This window comes from Euleptes europaea, chromosome 5 (assembly GCF_029931775.1).
Source record: "Euleptes europaea isolate rEulEur1 chromosome 5, rEulEur1.hap1, whole genome shotgun sequence".
Classification (NCBI taxonomy): Eukaryota; Metazoa; Chordata; class Lepidosauria; order Squamata; family Sphaerodactylidae; genus Euleptes; species Euleptes europaea.
In genome coordinates, this window is record NC_079316.1 from 16,549,249 (window position 1) to 16,570,802 (window position 21,554).

Consider the following 21,554-nt stretch of genomic DNA (forward strand, 5'->3'; position numbering starts at 1 on the left):
TTGAGCCTCGAGGTCCTTGCAAGGGCAGCAAGGCCCTTTGGACCTTGTTGGATGTTGCTCTATTGTTGTCAGTTACGAAGGGCCCCCCATAACAGTTCAAGCTTCAGGGCCCCAAAAATGTAGGTCCGCCACTGGCTGTGGGTCATTGGTAGGCCATTTGCTTGGCATCCAGAAGGGTCCAGGTTCAATCCCAGGCATCTCCAGTTAAAAGGAGCTGGTAGTAGGCGAGGTGAAAGCATTCTTCATAAAACCCCAGAGAGCTGCTGCCTGTCTGACTAGACAACATTGACCTTGATGGACCAATAGTTCAATTCAGTATAAGATAGCTTCAGGCGTGTCAAGCTCTAAATTATAAGCTGGGTGAACACAGCCATTAAAGCAGCATTCAAGATGCCCTCAGAGGAAGATGGTTATCAAGTGTCAAGCTGAATGATCCTTGGAGACCATTACCATCCCAGTTAATAATCAAAAAAGAAGATACCAAGTGTGACTCCTTCCCAACCACAGAGTGTGGAATATAGTCAGGTGCTACTATATAGTGCATGATAGGTGGTGTTGGATGGGGAAGTGTAGAAGACAGGACTTTGTCTAGTACATTTATCTATCTAGCAGCCTGAATAGCTCAACTTGGCCTTGAGCTCATCATGGCTTGCGAGATAAGTATGGTCAAGCATGGAGAGCGCTTGCCTAGGAGACCGCCAAGGCAGACTACGCAGAGGAAGGCAATGGCAAACCACCTCTGCTTGTCTCTTGCCTGGAAAACCCCAATCGATGGGGTCACCAGGAGTCAGTTGTGATTCAACAGCAAGGTTGTCATCGTTGTTGTTGCTGCTGCTGCTGTTGTTGTCTTCTTCTTCTTCGTACATTTTCTTTTTTCTCCACGTTGCCCTCACAAGATCCCTGTGAGTTATGCTAGCATTAGAGAGAATGATTGGCCCAAGGTCACCTAGTGCAAAGTAAGGGGGTCTGAACCCAGGTTTACCAGATCCTAGATCAACACCCTAATCCTTACATCACACATTATGGTGAAAGCTGAAACAAAATACAGCCTTGCTGCTACCTTTTCCTTTCATTCGCCAGCAGTTTCAAATACCATTCATACTGGGGACATTCACATACATATCTCTTCAACCATAAGTATTCCTCAGAGGTATTAATTAATAAGAATATAACAGTGAAATACCTTAGTCTGTGCAAGGAGCATACTCTAGTTACTTGGTATTGCTGCCACAGAGGAACCTGGGAGACAGAATGACCATGGTTTGTGATATGGCAGATTTTGTGTTCGGATGAGGGGGTCCTGCTCAGCCGTGAAGCTCACTGGGTGGGCCTTGGTCAAATCATTATTTCTCAGCTTAGCCTATTTCACAGGGGTTTTGTTGAGGGAAGAAAAAAAAAGGGATAACCCCATGAATGCTTCCATGAGCTCTTGGGAAATGGGGTGGAATACAAATGAGACAAGTAATTAAATAAAACACCAGGGACGGAGGCCAGGCATGGTTTCTTCCTCATTTATATACTCACCCAGAGGATCAGCTCCCACTCGGGCCTGCTTTTATTATGCCATGCATAGAGCTGATGCTAGAGTTGCCAACTGGCCTAGAGGGGAAAAAAAAACTCCTGTCCCTTTAATAGAGGCTCGATGTGTGGAAATTAGGGTTGCCAGCTGCCCGGTGGTGGTGGGCAAAATCCCACCAATCCACCGGGCTGCCCACCAACCAGCTTAGTGTCGGTGGGCAAAAAACCCTCCCCCAATAGGTCAGGCACACACTGTGTGCACATGCACCCTGCACGCCACCCCTACGTCACTTCCAGGTTTACCCGGAAGTGACGCAAAGGTTCTAGCAATCTCTGCCGAAACTCTATGAAAACCACAGAGTTTCAGTGGAGATTGCTAGAGTGTCTGCGTTGCTTCCAGGGAAACCCAGAAGTGACATAGTTGTGACGCATGGAGTGCGCACGCGGGTCACACCAGGCGTGCATACACATTGCACGCCTAAAGCCATGCCCCCGAAAAGCTCCCACTGGTGGAGCAAGGGGACCTGGCAACCCTAGTGGAAATGGGAAGCTGGAGATTTTAACTGCATGGAGGTAAAGAATAGCACTTGGTAAATAACCTCCCATCAAACCTCTATTAAAGGGAAAATACATTTTTCTTCAGGCAAGTGGGCAAGCTGAGCTGATACCGATGAATGGCATTAGCTACAAGAGAGGAACTTCCATGGAGTAGCACATGGATGAGCACCTTTCTCCCTCTCCTTCCATGCCAGGCACATGTGGAACCCCAATTTCAAATCAGGAGTACCCTCGGCAATTAATTTCTTATATTTGTGTCCTCCTGTAGCATTTGAGTGGTGCTGTCCCACTCAAGGGAAGGTGATTGTAACTCGGTTTGATTCTTGCTTAAGTGGTAGAGAAAGTCGGCATATAAAAACCAACTCTTCTTCTTCTTCCTCTACCCAGCAACCTCACACTTCCTTGGTTGTCTCCCATCCAAGTACTAACCATGCCTGACCCTGCTTAACTTTGATTAGATTGGGCTAGGCAGGGCTCTTCAGGTTGCTAAGAAGATGCTAGGAACAGAGCAATATAGGGTTGCCTATCTCCAGGTACTTGAAGGAAAATAAAGACACCTCTGCACACGTATCAGAAAGATGAGGAAATTAGTACAGGAGTATAGCTGTTACCAAAGCCAAATATAACTCCAGGTACTAGCAGGAGATCTCCTGCTATTACAACTGATCTCTAGCCGATAGAGATCAGTTCGCCTGGAGAAAATGGTCGCTTTGGCAATTGGACACAAAGCTTCTTAAACTGTGGGTCGTGACCCCATATGGGGTCGTGTAACTGAATGTGGGGGTCGCGAAAATTTTGGCAACAGTAAATGGTAAAATTATATGCATACCAAAGAACTGCTTTAAAATAAATTTATTTATGATTTATTATCAGTTAGTGTTTGACTTGTATACCTATTTTATATACCTACATACACGAATCGCGTAAAAAATTCTCAGGTGAAAAGGGGTCGCGAGTGGAAATAGATTAAGAAGCCCTGCTCTATGGCATTGAAGTCCCTCCCCAAACTCCGCCCTCTTCAGGCTCTGCCCAAAAAAACTCCCCCCAGTGGCGAAGAGGGACCTGGAAACCCTAGGGCAATACCTCACATAACATCACGAAGGACTGTGGACCAAGGAATCACAGGGTTCCTAGGTTTAAAATACAGGCCACAAACCAGCTGCTTAAAATGTTAGCATTGCACAGAAAGAGGATTTGATGGCATTTATTGTCATTGCAACATTGTGTCTGGCAATCCTAAAAGGTCAAGAAATGGGAATGAGAATTTCACACACTGATCTGAACGCACCCAAAAGTATGTCTCTGCCACCTTCTAGTCTTCTGTTAAATAATTTGTTCGAAGGCATGGTAAGCACCTTCCGTTTGGAAGATGAAATGATATTTCCGCTGTGCAGACAATTCTTTCTCACAATTACCTGAAGATATCTTGCAAATGCAAGCTGTGAATTTGTGTGTGTTGTTCTTGTTAATTAAATCATTTGATTGACAGATGCAGATAACTTCAATCTTTTAAGAACAAATCTAGGGATACTGTATTGCAGTGTGCTAAACAAATCAAACGTTGTGCTCATGATGGGGTGGGGGGACAAACAGCTAGCACACAATTGTTTTTCCAACAATTTCAATAGAGATAATGGTTTCACTTCACACACTTTTTTTTTTTTTTTTTTACAATTATAGATTTAAGCAGAGAAGTACAATTTAAATCACTCAGTGACTTTATAGTCCAAATTCACTTCAGGGACCTTTTTAATGGGATGCTCGAATGGGTATTTTTTTATGATGCCACATATATTGTCATAACACATCATGTTTTTACTACTGATAATCATTCGTGATACACATAATAGGTTTGATCACACACCCCGTAGGGTGTTCTTTCTTCTTCTAGGGGTATAACAACATGTTATTAACTGGCATGGGGATGTCACTGCTCTGAATCTCATTGTGTTCTTCCTTTACACATCAGATAGCATCATTGTGCTGTGTGGCCTGGTCTGCACATGCATCTGGACGAGGTAGCAGGTGAGGAATTCGGTGAGCGGGTGAGGGATTAAATTTTTGCACACTCCCCTACATAAATTGCAATTGGAAACCATAATGGGAAAACTAGCATTTCGTGCTAAGCTCAGGCTTGCCAGGTTGAGCAGCAGGAGCAAAATGGAGAAGAAAATCAGTGTCGGTTGACATTGTAACATTACTCCCATAAGTCTGGAAGCAGACCCTATGAGAGGGGGATGCAGCAGGTGCATCGCACTTGGGCCCTTGGGCAAAGGGTGCCAACTAGCTGTAGATATCCCGCTATTACAACTGATCTCCAGCCAATAGAGGTCAGTTCACCAGGAGAAAATGGTCACTTTGGCAATGGATCCTATGGCATATAAGTCTCTCCCCTCCTCAAACCCTGCTTTCCTCAGGCTCTACCCCAAAAACCTCCTGCCAGTGGCAAAGGGGGACCTGGCAACCCTACCATGGGCCCAGAGGGAGCCCAGAGGAGGCTCAAAAAGTCCCAAAGGGAGCCCAAGGGTTCCAGAGATTCCTGGAGTCCCATAAAAAGTTTGCATATGAAGACTACTATTTATATCTTATGATGGCCTACATAGCATAGTTTTATACATCCTTTACATCGTTGTTGAAGGAGCCCTGTGGCACAGAGTGGTAAACTGCAGTACTGCAGTCCAAGCTCTGCTCACGACCTGAGTTCGATTCCAACAGAAGTTGGTTTCAGGTAGCCGGCTCAAGATTGACTCAGCCTTCCATCCTTTCAAGGTTGGTAAAATGAGTACCCAGCTTGCTGTGGGTAAAGGGAAGATGACTGGGGAAGGTACAGGCAAACCAGCCCGCAAACAAAGTCTGCCTAGTAAACGTCGGGATGTGACGTCACCCCATGGGTCACAGGGGACCTTTACCTTTACAGTGTTGTTACATTGCATTCTTAAGTCTTTTCACTAGGGGCAGCACATACCAGATAGACGATCACGTGACTCATATACACTGCAGAATAAAAAATATGTTTTAAACGTGAATTCTTCCTCCTGAACTGCAATGTAGCATATAAAGATGTTCAAAGTGCATTCTTCTCTCTGACCTCTCTTTTCACTCTTTATTATGTTGGAGGTGGTATAGGGACAGCAGGCCTCAAAGGCAAAAAATCAGTGAATCACTCCATTCAACCCCAATCTCATGCGCTATACATTTTTTGACCTTATGGTTAAAACCATTGCAGATTTTTTTAAAAAAGTTGGCTAAAGAAGCAGGAAAGGGGCCCTGAATTATTATTTTTTTGCACCACCTCATAACATTCCTCTCAGAGGCCCTTCCTGGAAGTGACGCCACTGCATTAGCGTGACACTGTACGATACACCTGAAAGGGCGAATCCTACTGCGTAACACCAGTGTGATGACGTCACTTCCTGATTCATACTGGAAGTGATGTTGCGGTGGCAGCACAACACCATTCATCACACCTCCACCACCATCTCCCAGGGGTTGCCAGCAGTTGGCTATCTTAACTAAGCCAAACTCTTTCACTCTCATATGCCATTAGGAAAGGGGTATTCATGGCTACTAGTCAAAATGGATACTAGTCATGATGCATACCTATTCTCTCCAGTATCAGAGGAGCCTGCCTATTATATTGGGTGCGGTGGAACACAGGCAGGATGGTGCTGCTGCAATCATCTTGTTTGGGGGTTTCTTAGAGGCACCTGTTTGGCCACTGTGTGAACAGACTGCTGGACTTGATGGGCCTTGGTCTGATCCAGCAGGGCTTTTCTTATGTTCTTATGTTCTTAAGGTGATTGTAAGCTGGTTTGAGAAAGTCGGCATATAAAAACCAACTCTTCTTCTTCTTCTTCTTAAAACATTATTTATCTGTAGTATAAATCAAGCTATGTTACGTATGTAGCTGCTGAGAGAGGGTTTTATTTTAATAACCAGATTCTCTCATGGCTCTTTCACTCGGTGTCACCCCTCCAATGACTTCAAGTCTTTGTTTTGATTATGCATGCCATTTCAGCCCGTCAGAGGTCACTTCACTCTCCCCCTGCATTTTCTCGTGTTTTGCCTGTTTTTTCAGGGACCTGTTTTATCTCGAATTTGAAAATGTGGGCAAAACGCAGGAAAACAAAAGGGGAGAGCAAGGCAACCACTGATGGCCAGAAACAGCATGCATAATCAAAACAAAGACCCGAAGTCATCGGAGGGGTGACTGTGACGGAAACATCCGTACATAAAAGGCCATAGGTTCCTTGAATGGTTAAGGAAATCGAACAACTTGAATTACAAATAGGAGGAGCTGTTTTGGAGCAGCTCACAATGACATGATCCAAGCAGTTATTTCTTAAATGGGGGGAAATGCAGAAAATCCACACCTGTGGGCTTTGAGTTTGTCATGCTTTTAGGAGGAAATGTTTCTGTCTCTGCTTCAGCATTCAAAATCCATCTTCTGGGTGCCAGAGAAAGGAGACAATGAAGGAACAGTTTTCTCAAGTTTCTAGACAAAAGTTTTTTCAGTACTCCAAGGTCAGGATCTTCCGATCCTTGTCTCTTGAAATATAACCACCCCAGTAACTTCAAAATCTGTTTTGTAGCAATCTATTTTAAGGCTTCGATAGCTAGGCTTAAATTCTATCACTAGATATGGTTGTGAATTTCATACAATCATGGTGTTTATGAGAAACCAACTTTCTCAGTAAGATCAAAGCATCAGGCATTCTGCGTCAAGCTCTCTCTCTCTCTCCCTCTCCCTCTCTCTCTCTCTCTCTCACACACACACACACACATGCACCCATGCACACAGGGGGGGGGATATGGAGATCAGTTGTAATAGCAGGAGATCTCCAGCTAGTACCTGGAGGTTGGCAACCCTAACCAGAGGACACTTTGTCAAGGGTGGCTGTCAGGATCAAAAACCTGCCATAGAACATGTGGGGTTCTATGGCAGAGGTTCCACCGGCATCAGCGAGTACAAGGTGGAAACAGTGCAAGATGGCCCCACTCTGCTGCCTCCTCCAGGTGACTGTCTCACTGGGGAATTGGTGACCGGTTCTTTAGTTAAGATTGCCAGCTGCAGGCTGGGAAATACCTAGAGATTTCTGGGGCGGAGCCTGAGGAGGGAGGAGGTTTGGGAAGGGACTTCAATGCCATAGTGTCCAATTGCCAAAGCAGCCATTTTCTCCAGAGAAACTGATCTCTATCGGCTGGAGATCAGTTGTAATAGCAGGAAATCTCCAGCTAGTACCTGAAGGTTAGGGTTGCCACCGGCAGGAGATTTTTGGGATGGAGTCTGAGGGCGGGGTTTGGGGAGGGGAGAGACATCAAGCCATAGAGTCCAATTGCCAAAGCGACCATTTTCTCCATGGGAACTGATCTATATCAGCTGTAGATGAATTTTAATAGCAGGAGATCACCAGCTAGTACCTGGAGGTTGAGAACCCTGTCTTTAGTAGAGTCACGGTGAGAAACAGAGGAAGGAAGGTAGTCATGGAATGGGAAGAAAGGACAGCAATGGGGGTCTCATGATATTGAGGACCCACAAATACCTATAGCTGACATGAAGTAGTCATCTTCCTTGGGTGTACAGATGTATTCTGGTTACCAAAACAAGGATCGGGCCTTTTGTTCACCACTGCACCTTACTGGGCAGAATTGACCCGCAGGTTGCAGATTTGAAGTAACCCTGTTTGGTAGGCCAAGAGGAGGGGCCTTGGCTCAGTGGTAGAGCCTCTGCTTGGCATGCAGAAGGTCCCAGGTGCAATCCCCAGCATCTCCAGTCAAAGGGACTAGGCAAGTAGTTGATATGAAAGACCCCTCCCTGCCTGAGACCCTGGAGAGCCGCTGCCAGTCTGAGTAGACAATACTGACTTTGATGGACCAAGGTTGATTAGAAGGCAACTTCATGGGTTCATGTGTTTTGACAAAATGAGCCTAAAGTTCTAAATAATTTTTTTAATTGCCATTTTGGATTTGCTTTAAAAAAAATCCATATCTCTATATTCCATGTACATATACCTACCTACACATGTCTTTCTTCTTAAGTGGCCACTTCATGCATCTGGGCCTGGCCCATGCCACAATCTATCATCACCACAAGTCTCTCAGTTGTTTTCGTTGCAACAGACTAACAAGGCTACCCCTCCGGAATACTAATTAACTGATCAGTCAGAGGAACTGTTGTGTTTGTGAAATGTAAATTCAAGACTAATGAATTAATGGCCTTATTTCGGGGTTTAATTTCCGCACCAACCCACTCTGAATTTCCAGTGACAGTCTGCCAAAAAACTGTGATTCATTAACACGGCAAGCCAAGAAATGGCAACTTCTCCGACAAAACAGTCACAGGCACAAATGTAACTTGGCAGAATCTCCTTCCCGCGGATGCGGACAATAATTAGCATGGCTGGACAGAGTTCGCGCTTGCTTTGCAAAGGTCGCAGAATTGTTTGAATTCCTCTTTGGCTTAATCATCCAAATATTTAAATCAGCTCCTTATTTAATTCGGGGTTGCAGCCAGCATCCCCCTGACAGGCACACAAAATTAGCGCTTGCAGGTTGTTTATGTGCCAAGAAACAACACCCCCTTGCAACCAATTAAAGAAATGAAGATCAGCCCCTCTTTATGCCATAAAGTTGAGCAAGAAATGCGTTCTTCCAAATGAATCCATGCTTATCCTGCACTATTGTTCCCTATAAGTTTCCTATAGAAAGGTGGCTACTATGACGGCGATGACTACTACTATTGTAGTAGTTGTAGTAATAATTGTATGTTCTTTATTTTCAAAACACCGCTACCCCACTATATCTCCTCTGAATCAAGGCAAAAAGTGCAGCAATCAGGTTGGGAAGACCCAAAATATACCAGTCCAAACTAGCAAGATTAAAATGGCCAGATTAAAATGTCCTATTTACCAATTTAAAAGGACCATTGATTTTGAAGAGAGAGAGAGAGAGAGGAGGAAGGAAGGAAGGAAGGAAGGAAGGAAGGAAGGAAGGAAGGAAGGAAGGAAGGAAGGAAGGAAGGAAGGAACGAACGAACGAACGAACGAACGAACGAACACTGGTAGGGTGTTCCAAAGGATTGGACCCACCAGGGGGAAAGCCTGTGGCCCAGCCATAACATTACACGCAATCCTAAAAGAGGGCACCATACAGAGAAAGCTATCTAAAGAATGTAGCTGGTGCACACAGGGTTGCCAGGTACCACAGAGTTTTTGCCCAAATACCAGAGTGTCCCCGCTTTGCTAGCAGTATGATGACATCACTTCCAGTGGGTGCTGGAAGCGACATCACTTAACCCTCCTTTTGCTGCAATTCAAGCATCGTTCTAAGATGGAAGCACCTGTTTTCTGAAGACACAAAAGTGATATAGGCTCTCTTGCACCACTGAAAAGGGGAAAAGCTAGGGTCAGCTCTTTGCTTTGGGGCTGCAAGTGGATACCAAGAAACATGAGCCCCACATTGTGGATACTGTTGTGCATTGAGGCTTCTAGGAAGAATTTCTGCAGACTGAATTTGCCGGTAATTGACAATTAATCTTTGGAGGTATATGCATGTTTAGTTATATCATGTCTACATATTTTGTGTCTGGGACTTGGGAAACAAAGTTTCAACTAAATGCCACCAAAAGGTTTTAAGTATGCTTATTTTGTAACAGAATTAAAATACGGCTGCATAATCTACCCATTTTGTCTTGGTGCACAGCCAAAACAAACAAATGCATAGTTCGTATCAACTCATTGACAGTACAAACAAAAAGCATTTAAGTATTGATTGAAGAGGATCTCCTAGAGCTAAGTCTCCATTCCATATCAGATACAAGCTTTATAATGTTAAATAGGGTTGTGCATATTGATATACCCGAACCAAAAATAAACATGGAATTAGTGGCTTTGGCAATATTATGGTTTCGGTTCGACCGAATACCAAAACATGGGAATCTGCCTGAAACTAAATAGGTGATTCCCGAAAATTTATAACAATAATCAATTTATATTTTATCTATTCCTGTCATTCTATTTTATCAGTACTTTATTCTTTTTCTCCACTTCCTACTCACACTAATCTAGTTTATATATCCATTTAGTCTACCACCTATATGTTACTATTCTACTAAACAATGATATTTCCATCACACTACTTTACTGGATTATAAGCATAATCATAATAAGGTTCCCACTTCTTCTGAAATTCATCCATCGAACTTCCTCGAAAGGAAAGGTTTTTGTTTGTTGATATGTTTTCCGTTTGTTTTACGGAGACAGTTTCAAACAAATTCCAGCTAATCTTCTTTCTGAAAGAACGTAATCAGTGTCTGGTGTCTTGTAGCTCTCACTAAAAGCAAGATGATTTCTTTTTTTAATAAAGGGATCAATCTTCTGGAATGCGGGAATCACACAGACAGATGGTAAACTGAGAGCACCCATGGGAACAGATGAAAGATCTGTTTTCAGACTCTCCACTCATTTCAGATATAGCTGACAAACTAACCATTTTCACTGTTTTTTTGGAAGTATGGCCTTCGTACAGTGTTCTGTAATATCACACCAACAATGACATTAAAATGGTTCTGCTCTTAAAAATACGAGGTTTTCTCCATTTTGCTTGACCTTTAAAAGCAATTCCTACGGCACAATCCATCCAGGCCAGAGTAATTTATAGACTAGACTCTTGGGGAAAGAAGGGTGTGTGGGACTGTATGCAGGAAATATATAAGGTTACCAGGTGGCTTGGGATCCATCTGCTGGCTGACAGCAAGGATTGCGTGCACTCGTGGCTGCACACAACGCGATCCCATCACTTCCGGTTTACTTTCAGAAGCGCCGCAGTGGGACGGGACGGTTTACCACTCAAATGGGGGTTTGAGTGGTAAATCGTCCCGTTGTGCTGTGGCGCTTCTGGAAGTAAACTGGAAGTGATGGGATCGCATTGCTCGCGGCTGTACACCCTCAAAATCTCCCGCTGGAGTGGGGGGGACCTGGCAACCCTAAAAATAGACCCATTCTCCTTTGGTAATTACGGGCCAGTGCCCTATGATACACAATGTACTCTGATGCATATGCACCAAGGGAGGGGAGAAGGGGTGAGAACATGATCAATTTCTTTTTTTCACTTGCACGTTATGTGATAAAATGGGCTGTGTTCAAGGAGCAATCGTCCCTTAATTATTCTAGCAGCACAACAAACTTCAAACACAAGAAGCTGCCTGATGCTGAGTCAGACCACTGGCCTATAAAAATCAGGATCAGCCCAATGATTTGGGGGGGAATCTCCAGCCACCACCTGGACATGGGCAAACCTAGCACTAGGACAGGAAGCTGCAAGTGTTCACCCTCCAACATGGTGATCAGGTGAGGCAGCAAGAGGAGGAGGGGCAGGGCCAGGAACTTACAGTTGGGGGATATTACTATTATGTCAGTGTTATTGTTGTTGTTATTAGGTGGAGGAGCAGGTTTTTCACGGATGTCCAAACTAGGGCTGTCGATTCGGTTTGTCCTGAACCAAAAAAAAGCCGAATTTCCTCCGATTCAGCGGTTTTCAGTTCGGATTGAACCGAATTAAAAAAAAGGTAAGAAAACAATGAGCCGAATTTGGCGAGTTCAGGGTTCCAAATAAATTCAGCAAATTTGGGGGCTCAGAATCAGCAGCATAAACATCAGTTAGTAAGCAGCATTCTCCCGCGGCCAATGGGGGCCAAGCTGGGTCTTCTTCTGGCCAATCAGAGCAGGGATTCTCTTTTGAAATGGCCAGAAGAGTCTAAAAACTCCCGTCCTTCCCCTCCTGTCCCGACTGTATTCATTGCCTTCCAATTTGGTGGCGGTGCTGCTGAGAGATCCGATTCCTGACTGGGCCGAGCTGCTGGTGCTTACTGGAATAGGATTGGATTTACTTCTCTGTGCTTCTGCTGGAAGACATACACACAGTTTGATTTTGGGGTTTTTTCTCTATACCTTTTCTCCTGTGTGTGTGCGTGGGGGGCAAAGCAGAGTCTGTGTGTGTTGGGGGGAGCAGTTTCTGTGGGTGGGGGGGAAGCCAAAGGGGGCTTTTGCCTGTTCTGCCAAGGGATGTGTGCCCACTCGCCTCTGCGGGAGTGTGTGTTCTGCTTTTAAAGTTTTAAAGTTTAAAGTTGAGTTTGTGCGGCGGCTAGCGAGTCTCTCTCCACTCGGCACCCGGTCCATGCCTCCTCCTCCTCCTTAGTTTTTTTCTTGTTTGGGGTTGAGCCGAGCCGTACTGGTTTGAAGCGGGGGCTTCGCCTGTTCTGCAGTGGGTGTGTGCCCGCTCACCTCTGCGGGAGTGTATGTTCTGCTTTTAAAGTTTTAAAGTTTAAAGTTGAGTCTGTGTGGCGGCTAGTGAGTCTCTCTCTGCTCGGCACCCGGGCTGCACCTCCTCCTCCTTGGTTTTTTTCCCATTTGGGGTTGAGCCAAGCTGTATTGGTATGAGGGGGTAGCCGTACTGGTTTGAGGGGGGGGCTTCACCCGTTCTGCAGAGGGTGTGTGCCCGCTCACCTCTGCAGGAGTGTGTGCTGTGCTCTGCTTTTGTTTTTTGCCCCTAGCCTAGGGTTGAGTGTGATGGTGTGGCTTGCGTGAGTCTCTCCCCGGCGCTGCTTGGCACCTGCACCACCTCCTCCTTGTTTTTTTCCCCATTTGGGGCCGAGCCGTACTGGTTTGAGAGGGGGGGTTGCACGTTCTGCCTGTGTGTGTGTGTGCCCGCTCGCATTTCTCTCTCCCTGGTTTGGGGGGGGGGCTTCAGTTGTGTGTCCACAGGTTTTCCCTCATTCATAAGATCGGTTAGGTCTATTTTGATGCTTGCTCAAAACTGGTTTTCAAATTGTGACTTAAACAATGCATTTGCCTGGTCCTGAGACTCCCGACTCCCGAGTCTGATGCAAAATGGGAAATTCCACCCCCACCTGCTCCTTATGCATAGCTAGCCTGCCTCTGTCCCTTTCCATGGTTTGCAAACTCCCAAGGTTGCGTCACGTGTTGCTTTGCATGGTTTTGCAAACTCCGAGTCCAAACGGTCTATTTATTTCTATTCATTCCAATGGGCGGAGGGGGACCCCTTCTGGGCCCCATAACTCGAGACCCCCTGCCCCAATCATCACAAAACATGGGGGTTCTTGCAAGAAGGGTCCCCTCAAGCTACACTGAAAGTTTGGGACCTCTACCTCCAAACATGCCCCCCCATAGCCGCGGAAAGGTGCGAATGCGTTTTTAATGGCTTTAAACAGCCGAATTTTCCCCCGAACTCCGAATCTTGCACCGAATTGCATGGATCTGAATCGGGGGAGTTCAGACTTCGGCATTTCCCGAATCAAAATGGGCTGAATTTGCCGAATCTGAATTTTACCGAATTTTTTTTCAACAGCCCTAGTCCAAACAAGGGGCTTAGAGAGATGTAAGCCTAGGATGAGACTGTAAGAGCCCAATCCTGAAGTGGGGGGGGGGGTAGATCGACAGAAGCTGGGAGTGACAGAGCTACACCATCTCTTCAGAGGCTTCCTGGCCACAATGAAGCCTAAAAAGGCATTTTAAAAAATAATAAAAATGGGGGGAATGGCCCATTGAGAACAGCAAGACTGCACCACCAAAAAAGGTGGCACAGCCCTGCCACCGCTCAAGGGGGCATTCCCATGGCAAAAGAGCTGTGGAAGTTGGGGGTTGGTGCCTCCCAGTCACCAGCATGTTTGCCCACACCCCAGCGTAGGTGCCACCTTATTCCATGATAAGGTGGCACCTATGCCAGCACGGGTCACGCTGGCTCCAAAGGAGCTTTGCCCCCCCTACAGGAATGGGTTGTCCATGTGACAACTATTCCAATGTTTCACAATAATTATACATTTTTTTCCAGAAGCCTAACACTTTTTCTTTTAAAAAAAAACACAAAGCGTAAAGGGATTTGTTTCTTTGTTACTGAATTGGCTTGTCCACATAGGAAAACCCATCTGCAGATCATTCCTAGGGCACAACGATAGTACAATATCCATTGATGTGTGGCTGCAGCCATAGACCCCCTCCCCCAGAGTTTGGAGACTTTAAAAAAACCCAACATGCTGAAATAAGAAACACAAATTAAGTTGGATTTTTCATGTAAGCCCAGCATTAAACATCAGAGAAGATTCTAGAAAAAAAGGTTCTTACCTTTCTAACCTCGGTTGCCAGTTGCTGAAGGGAAGGGGATGCTATGGAGTGTAAAACCCCATTGCCTCTTATGGGATCGTGAAGACTCACATAGGCCACAGTGTTTCTCTCGAGAACTTTCCTGAGGTCCTAAAATGCAAGCCGTCACAATCAAAAAGCCAGATCATAACTAAATTTTCCATTCTTATTTTATTCCCTTGAAGGGGAAAGGGGAATACAAGTCCTCCAGTTCATCCCACACACACACACATACACTCCATTTTTTTTTGGGGGGGGGGAGTGTTTAAACTTGTTCTGGACAGACCCCAAACTTCAAATGTAATCATTATCAAACATTCAAAACGTTTGACGTTTCAAACCGCGTGGCCTATTTCTCAATTTGAATGCCAAACGTCTCTCCAACATAGTCATTTTATTATATTTTTAAAAGCAAAAGTGATCCGTACAAAGCACATTTCAATTATTTCCCACTTGCCTTGCTGATAATGAGCAGCTTGTTCCGTGAAGAGGCTCTTTATACTGAGTAGAAGGGGGTGTAACACAATTACCTCGGATGCAAGGATGATTTGAAGTGGAACTAAACAAATTTTGCTTCTAGTCCGTTGCAAGGGTCTCTTGTGAGCCCCCCCCCCCCCCACACACACACACCCTGGCTTATTTTAAAATCATAACTGTACTGGAAGAATGAGGCTTTGGTAATTTCCACCCAATTGCTTACACATGATCAAAAGCAAATGACACACTTTCCATTTGACTATCAACTCCATTATAGGTCATGTCTTCGTCAAAACCATTTATCAGAATATTATTAGACCAGAGCCAAAACCATCTTTTAAGCTTCAAGCCATTATTGTCAAAAAGGACCTCTTCTTTAGTGTTCTTCCGACTGCCCGCCTAGAAATTGTATTGGTTTTTCATCCAAGTATCGAACACTACAGCAGGATCCACACATCCTTGGATAATGAGCTTCATAAATCATTCACCTCCTGGATCTTCCTGCACATACTGGAAAATCCAGAAGGTGATTGATTATGGTTGGACAATATCCAATGATGTGTACATCTAGACTATACAAAAGTGTGCAAAATCCTCCAAAGCCTTTTTTTTTTTAAAGCTCATGTAGAGTAATGCAGCTCCCAAGGAAGTTCACATGGAGCAGCTTGGAGAAACTCTCAAGTCTTAGGGACAAAGTAGTTGTGTTCCCTGAGTTAATCCCAGATTTGTCCAAGCTAAGAGTGGTCCCACCCTCCCCTGGATAGCCCAGGCTAGCCTGATCTCATTAGATCTCAAAAGCTAAGCAGGGTCATTCCTGACTAGGACTTGGATGAGAAACCATCAAGGAAGTCAAAGGTCGCTACGCAGAGGCAGGCAATGGCAAACCACCACTGTTAGTCTCTTGCCTCGAAAACCCTACTGGGCTGCCATACGTTGGCTGTGACTTGAAAGCACTTTACACACAAGACCGGTCCCTGACTTAGTGGGGAACCCCAGCTGCGCCCTGGGGGGGGGGGTTATGACACCCCATCAATCAGGGTCCCACCCAAGCAGGTGATGCAGCTCTGCCAGCACTGCAGGGGCCACTTAGAGGAGCTTCCTCCTGCTTTGGTAGGTCAAAGGGACAGTCTGCGCCTGACCATCCCAGTCAACATCTCCGAGGATAGTCAAGCCAGTTCAAAGAATGAATGGCTCCTATTAGAGTTACCAACTGGGTTGGTATATTCGTGGAGATTTGCTGGTGAAATCTGGGGAGGGTGGGGTTTGGGGAGGAAGCTCAGTGTGGTACAATGCCATAGATTCAACACTACAAAGCAGCCATTTTCTTCAGGGGGACTGATATCGGTAGTCTGGAGATCAATTGTAATTGTGGGAGATCCCAGCTGGAGGTTGGCAACCCTACCCCCAAGATGTAGGGATTACTCTGAGTTTTGCCTTTGGGTCAACAGCTCAAGGAATGCAAAGACAATACTTCAGTTATTAAAACAGTTATTATGTTATATCTTGCAGAATTTGGAATACATGCTAGAAAGACAGTGACCAAATCAAAATGTGGACATCTGTTTTGATCTCTCTCTCTCTCTCTCTCTCTCTCTCTCTCTCTCTCTCTCTCTCTCTCTCTCTCTCTCTCTCTCTCTCTCTCTCTCTCTCTCTCTGTGTGTGTGTGTGTGTGTGTGTGTGTGTGTAAAGTGCCGTCAAGTCACTGCTGACTTATGGCGACCCCCGTAGGGTTTTCAAGGCAAGAGACAAACGGAGACAGTTTGCCAATGCCTGCCTCTGCGTAGCAACCCTGATATTCCTTGGTGGTCTCACATCCAAGTACTAGCCAGGACCGATCCTGCTTAGCTTCTGAGATCTGACGAGATCGGGCTATACCTTGCTGCCTTCTCTCCCAACCTAGGTGTATACCCATTGATTAGGAAGAAGGTGAGGTGAGTATCAAGCAGCCCATGGGCAATGGAGTAACCCGTGTCTTCCCCATTTCCCTTACCCTGGAAATTTCAGTCCTCGTAAAGGAAAGAAAGGGTAGGGTCAGGGTAGAGAATTGAGACAGCCCCAGTCTGAGACCCTGGAGTCCTGCCCCCAGTCTGAGTAGGCAATACTGATCTTGACAGACTGATGATCTAGTCCAGTACAAGGCAGCTTTATGTGTGTTCATACTTTTATCAAGAGGGAATTGTCCACATGGTTCAAGTACCAGAGTTCAGAATAAGCCCCCTGCTCTCCAGTAATTGTGTGTGTGTGAGTGTGAGTGTGATTGAGCCAATTGGCAACCAACTCTGAAATAATGGCTATTCAAAGAAAAAAGAAGCTTCTGAGATCTGACAAGATCGGGCTAGCCTGGGCCATCCAGGCCAGGGTTGTTTTGATCCACAGCAATTCAATATTGTGCTCCAGTGAGCAGCCACATATTTGACTAAACTCTGTACATCATCCATCCTCCTCCCCCCTCCAGTATGAGTTGTTATCTGATCAAACAAAGAGGCAGGTACCAATTAACCACACTCCTAGGTCGTCCTTACTGCTTATTTATCCAGTTCCAGCTCTGTTGCTGATTGACTGAGAAAGGTAAGGACTTCCACCAGATTGACAGATTGTCTCATTAACCCTTTTCTGCCCCGGATGGATCCCGACATACGTCTCGAAAATTGTTGTCATCTGCTAGACTCACAGTTCGGTTGACTCTACTTAGCTTTTGTGTGCAAACGGAAGAACGTTTTAATTGTCGACAAATCGGGAGGAACTCTGAGATGTGCTTGTGATTAATTACCTGCACTGATGAGAACTAATAGCTTCTAGTGCTCAGTGTCACATTCACCTTGTTTATCTTTTTAATGACTTGCCATTCACCGTGATGGGTCTGTAAAGAAATGGCTATTCCATCAGTGCTTTATTCAACAAAGTCTTTATGGTCTTTCACATGATTTATTTACTATTTGGTAAGTTACAACAGTTTGTATCCCACACAGTTTTCATCGCTAATTTCATTGGAGCGGTGGAGTCTGATCTGGAGAACCGGGTTTGATGCCCCACTCCTCCACGTGAGCAGCAGAGCTAATCTGGTGAACTGGATTTCTTTCCCCACTCCTATACAGGAAGCCAGCTGGGTGACCTTGGGCTAGTCACAGCTCTCTCAGCCCCACTTACCTCACAGGGTGTCTGTTGTGGTGAGGGGAAGGTAAGGTGATTGGAAGCCGGTTTGAGTCTCCCTAAAGTGTTAGAGAAAGTTGGCACATAAAAACCAACTCTTCTTCTCCTCCTCCTCCTCCTCCTCTTTAAGGGTCAGTTTACATGTAATGTGCATGTAAAGTGCAGCTCAGTTGCAACTAACTCACGGGGATCCTGAAGGGTTTTTAAGGCAAGAGATGAGTAGAGGTGGTTTGTCATTGCCTTCCTCTGCAGAAGATAGAGTTGCCAACCTCCAGGTACTAGATATTCTCAACAAACACAGTACCTATGCTGAAAATAACGAGGTTGTGAAAACAGCAGCACGAGGGCTCACTATAATGTCAATGTTGTATTAATTATTCATGAAAACAGTTTTGCTGAAAAACTTGTCAATACAATATTAGCAATATGAATTGTGAACAAAAAGGAAAAGCATTACTTCATGCATATAATCAATACAACACAAAGTAAGTACACCCAAAGCAAATACATGTAAACGGGCAAGCTGCCCTCAAACAAAGTAAAAAATGTTCCACTAGCAAGTGGTAAAGAGTCTCTGTGGTGCACTTGGTATATGAAGGAAGCCGAAGCCGAGACGACACCTCCGGTTTGGTATTCGTTTCGCAAGTGCTTCTTCAGTCGGATGTTACCATCATGTAAAAACTCTCTAGGCAAAATAAAGGCTTATATATAACATAATGTCCATTACTAAATATTTTCCGATATATAGAAAACAGAAAACAGAATTATTCTTACCATATGTCTTATAATTGACCCAGAGGGTTCATAGACCACAGGTTCTCATGTCCTTCAGAGAGGTAACAGATCATGAGATAATGTCAGGGTATGAGTTTTAAAGTAGCAGCTCATTAAATACAGGTGAATTGAATACAGGGCATTCTGAGGGTCTTAAAGCTACATATTACAAAAAGCAGGATAAATCAAAATCACTGTTAAGTCCAGTAGGGGTCAGTGTTTTAAAGAGAAAAATGAGTTTCATTTCTTGCCTATGCAAGATCTGGGCTACATTTTGATGATGAAAAGGTTTGGGTCTAAATTTCCATAATGCAAAGAATAGCATGTCATTCTCTGAGTGTCCCTTCATATACCAAGTGCACCACAGAGACTCTTTACCACTTGCTAGTGGAACATTTTTTACTTTGTTTGAGGGCAGCTTGCCCGTTTACATGTATTTGCTTTGGGTGTACTTACTTTGTGTTGTATTGATTATATGCATGAAGTAATGCTTTTCCTTTTTGTTCACAATTCATATTGCTAATATTGTATTGACAAGTTTTTCAGCAAAACTGTTTTCATGAATAATTAATACAATATTGACATTATAGTGAGCCCTCGTGCTGCTGTTTTCACAACCTCGTTATTTTCAGCATAGGTACTGTGTTTGTTGAGAATATCTAAACCATGGCTCAGAAATTTACTGTGTTTAGCTATACTAATTCAGATAAGGAGCGTATTTTTAAGAAATTACCTAAAAAACCTTACCAAGGCAAAGTACCAACTAAAGATATGTCTAAAGTTTGGAATGCATTGAAACGAAATGTCAGGGCAGAATCGCATGCTATAACGCTGTCTCAATACATTGAAAATGAGATCATACCAAGAGGTTTACGTATGCAGAAACCTCCTGCACTATATAAATTGGATAAGGAATTCAATGATAAATGGGTTTCCATTTTAAATAAATGTTCAGTCGACTTAATGATGTTAATAATAGAACGCTCTCTTAAAGAAGCAGAAACGGCCAAGGAAGAAGCAGAACAGTTTAAAATGGAATTTAAATCCACCCTCCCCGAGGAGGCATATGAGACTCAATTAAGTCAATTAGAACAAGATCTGGAAAAATATGCAGCAGATATTGAGGGCTATAAAAGTCGCAAATTTCAAAGGGACCGTGATGATTATTCCAACAATAGAATTTATTTTTGGCACGGGCAGGGACAACAAACTAGGAGTTTTAGAAGCAAGGGCGGAGCCAGGGCTGCCGATACAGAAGCCTCCTCCTCAGAAGGAGGCAACTCTAGCATCTCCAGTGGGGGCTCTTATGGTTCCTCTTACCACCTTCGATCCGGGAGACGGGATTTTTCCTACGACCCGAGACCACCACGACGCCCAAGGCGCCAACAACAGTACCAACGAACTTAGTAGTCAATATTTCATCTAGAGCCTTAACGCCAGATGAACTACGTGTTTTGAATTTAGGTTTTGGTTTCGTTCCGACCCCGCGCTATTCAGCATTCCAAACCCGTGTAGATTTATTTAAATTTTTTCGCACTATTAAATTAAAAGAATTCTTTCAGGGCCAGACCTCTGCCATAAGGAATTTTCGACCTAAATCTTCCTTTCTCCCTAAAAATTCCAGCCACTTTATCAATACTTTTTCTGCCATAGTCCTTAGAGACGTGGCAAAATTGGAAAAAAGGAAGGCGTGGAGAAATCTTCAACAGTCTAATTTATCACAAACTGACCATGGCTTATTACAGTCTTTAGCTAATGATCCCAACATTATCATCCGTGAAGCTGACAAGGGCGGAGCGGTGGTTATTATGGACACAGAAAAATATGAGTTTGAAAATCTTAGACAACTTAATGATGGCCAATACTATATTAAAATACCTAATGACCCTTCCAACAAAATAACTAAAATTATACAAACAGTTGTGTATGAAGGCTTGTCTTTAAATTATATAGATAAATCCACAATGGATTTTCTATTGGTACAATTTCCAAAAGTGCCTCATTTCTACTCTTTACCTAAAATCCATAAATCATTGAACAACCCCCCAGGTAGACCCATTATTTCAGCTTGCGGCAGTCTGCTTGAACCTGTTTCTAAATATGTTGATTCATTTTTGCAGCCTTTCAGCATCCTCACACCTTCCTATATTAAGGATACCGGCGATTTTATTAGGAAAATAGAGAAGCAGAAGATCCCTGAACAAGCAGTTTTTGCAACATTGGATGTTGCGGCTTTGTACACAAACATCCCATTAGATGCCGCAAGGAACATTATCCAGGACAACTTAGACTCCAGAGCCAACCCATATCCTCCTACTCATTTTATTCTTTCACTCATTGATATATTATTTGAGAACAATTTTTTTCGCTATAGGGACCAATTTTTTCTACAAAAACAAGGCGTGGCTATGGGCTCCGCGTGTGCCCCTGCCATAGCCAACTTATATATGGCGGATTTTGAAAGTAAATTTCTTTTCTGCAATACATTTTTCCAATCACACGTCTTATTTTATTTTAGATTTATTGATGATTTATTTTTTGTCCTGGATTCTGCCAACACCTTTTCCGAATTGCATAGGTGGATCAATTCTTTGGACAGTCATCTTAAATTTTCTGGATGCTCTGACCAACAGTCTATAGCCTTTCTTGACATCACGGTCTTTAGGACCCAGACGGGTCAGATTGCAGTCAAACCCTTTAAAAAAGCTACAGATTGTGGCGCAGGGTTACATTTTGAATCCCACCACCCGCTTCACTTGCGTAGAAACTTACCTTTCAGCCAATTTCTAAGGCTCAAACGCAATTCAACTTTTCATCAGGATTATATACAAACCACTTCTGCATTATGTGCCCAATTGAGAAATAGGGGTTATAATGACCAGGTCCTAAACGCAGCTTATACCAAAGCGGAACTAAAAACCA

The 21,554-nt window shown here is 44.2% G+C and overlaps 1 protein-coding gene across 1 annotated transcript in view; it reads right to left on the minus strand.

Annotated features, from left to right (window-relative positions):
- Positions 1-21,554, minus strand: part of NAALADL2 (N-acetylated alpha-linked acidic dipeptidase like 2) — a 438,734-nt gene that overhangs the window by 173,214 nt on the left and 243,966 nt on the right. Inside the window, exon 8 of the mRNA XM_056850172.1 lies at positions 14,223-14,342. Within this exon, the coding sequence (XP_056706150.1) occupies positions 14,223-14,342 (120 nt within the window). The remainder of the gene's footprint in view (positions 1-14,222; positions 14,343-21,554) is intronic.